Raw genomic sequence first — 1543 nt, 5'->3', positions numbered from 1 at the left:
TCTCAAGTGAACCTCATTAGTATGGATACGGTACAACGTCTTGGGTTACGAAGACAGAGACAAAATACGTTGATACAGGGAATAAGTTCCAACTCTGTAAATTCACCTTATGCTGTGAATGTGGAATTAAAATCAAGATTCAATGAATTTACTGTAGAGGCACAATGTTCTGCCTTGAAGAATATTACTGAACGTTTGCCTGCAGAAAAAATGGATATTTCAGCATGGGAGATACCTACAGATATTGACCTGGCGGATGAAAACTTCAATGTTCCTGCAAAGATTGACATTTTAATTTCTGCAAGTATATTTTTCGATATCCTACTGCCAGAGAAGATGTCGAAACATGGACCTTATCCTACGTTACAAAACACACAGTTTGGCTGGATTGTAGTGGGCAACACTCCAGGTACAATGTCACATCCAAGCAGATCATTCTTTATACAGGGTGAGCCGTTGGAAATCCTCTTACATGGTTTCTGGTCGGTTGAAAATTTATCGGAAGAAATTATGTCGCCTAAAGAAAAGAAAATGGAAGCACATTTTCGCCAAACTACAGAAATGAATGAAGATGGCACTTACACGGTACGCTTACCTTTGACCGAAGAAAGATCAGCATTAGGGGAATCTTTGGAACATGCACACTCCAGATTTTTAGAGTTAGAACGCCGACTACAGAGAGAACTAGAATTGAAAAAAGAATATGTGGAATTTATGAACGAGTACGAGAGATTACACCACATGCAAGCAGTGCAGGAAGTGCGAGAGGCACCAGCAACTGAAGACATCCGGTATTTCATCCCCCATCACCCAGTTGTGAATACAGCCAGCTCCACGACGAAGGTACGGGTCGTATTCGACGCTTCAGCAAAAAGGACCAGTAGCCGGTCACTCAATTGTCTACAAAGTGCAGGAACCGTTCTACAAGAGGATCTGTTCGGGTTACTGCTTCGCTTTAGGACTCATATAATCGCTCTGAAATCTGATATTGAGAAGATGTATGGGATGATTCATATGCACCCTTCTGATAGGAAACTACAGTGTATATTATGTAGAAAATCTCAAGACGCACCTCTGATGATCTACGAATTAAACACTGTAACTTATGGTCTGACATGTAGCTCATATCTAGCAACTAAATGCCTACAGCAACTAGCGACAGACGAAATGCACAAGTATCCACAAGCTGCTGAAATACTGAAGCGAGACTTTTATATAGATGACTTGCTGTCAGGGCAAGAAGATGAGAATCAAGCCATTAATCTACGTAAAGAACTGTCAGCATTATTATCGGCAGGAGGATTTAAGCTACGAAAATGAGCATCCAATTCTGCAAGAGTAATGGAAACTATATCTTTAGAGCTACGGGAAGTTAAAGACACGATTCTGTTTAACGACGACAGTACAAAAACTCTAGGCGTCAATTGGAATACTACTGCTGACACTCTTTGCATATTAACTGCCGGAGATTCAGCTCTAGCGCCAGAACGCAATGCTGAGTTGGCTACACTCACACCGGCCACGAAACATCATCTTACACTTC

At 41.3% G+C, this 1543-nt stretch overlaps 1 protein-coding gene across 1 annotated transcript; it reads left to right on the top strand.

Annotated features, from left to right (window-relative positions):
- The first annotated feature begins 210 nt into the window (after positions 1 to 210).
- Positions 211 to 1320, top strand: LOC145982362 (uncharacterized). Its single transcript, XM_083115918.1, has one exon. It carries the CDS (start codon positions 211 to 213, stop codon positions 1318 to 1320), a length of 1110 nt encoding a protein of 369 aa, XP_082972044.1.
- Positions 1321 to 1543: the final 223 nt, after the last annotated feature.

Source organism: Lepisma saccharinum, unplaced genomic scaffold (genome assembly GCF_977018435.1).
Source record: "Lepisma saccharinum unplaced genomic scaffold, izLepSacc3.1 HAP1_SCAFFOLD_153, whole genome shotgun sequence".
Taxonomy (NCBI): domain Eukaryota; kingdom Metazoa; phylum Arthropoda; class Insecta; order Zygentoma; family Lepismatidae; genus Lepisma; species Lepisma saccharinum.
The sequence above is the reverse complement of the archived record's forward strand: the minus strand, read 5'-3'. Positions and strand labels throughout refer to the sequence as shown.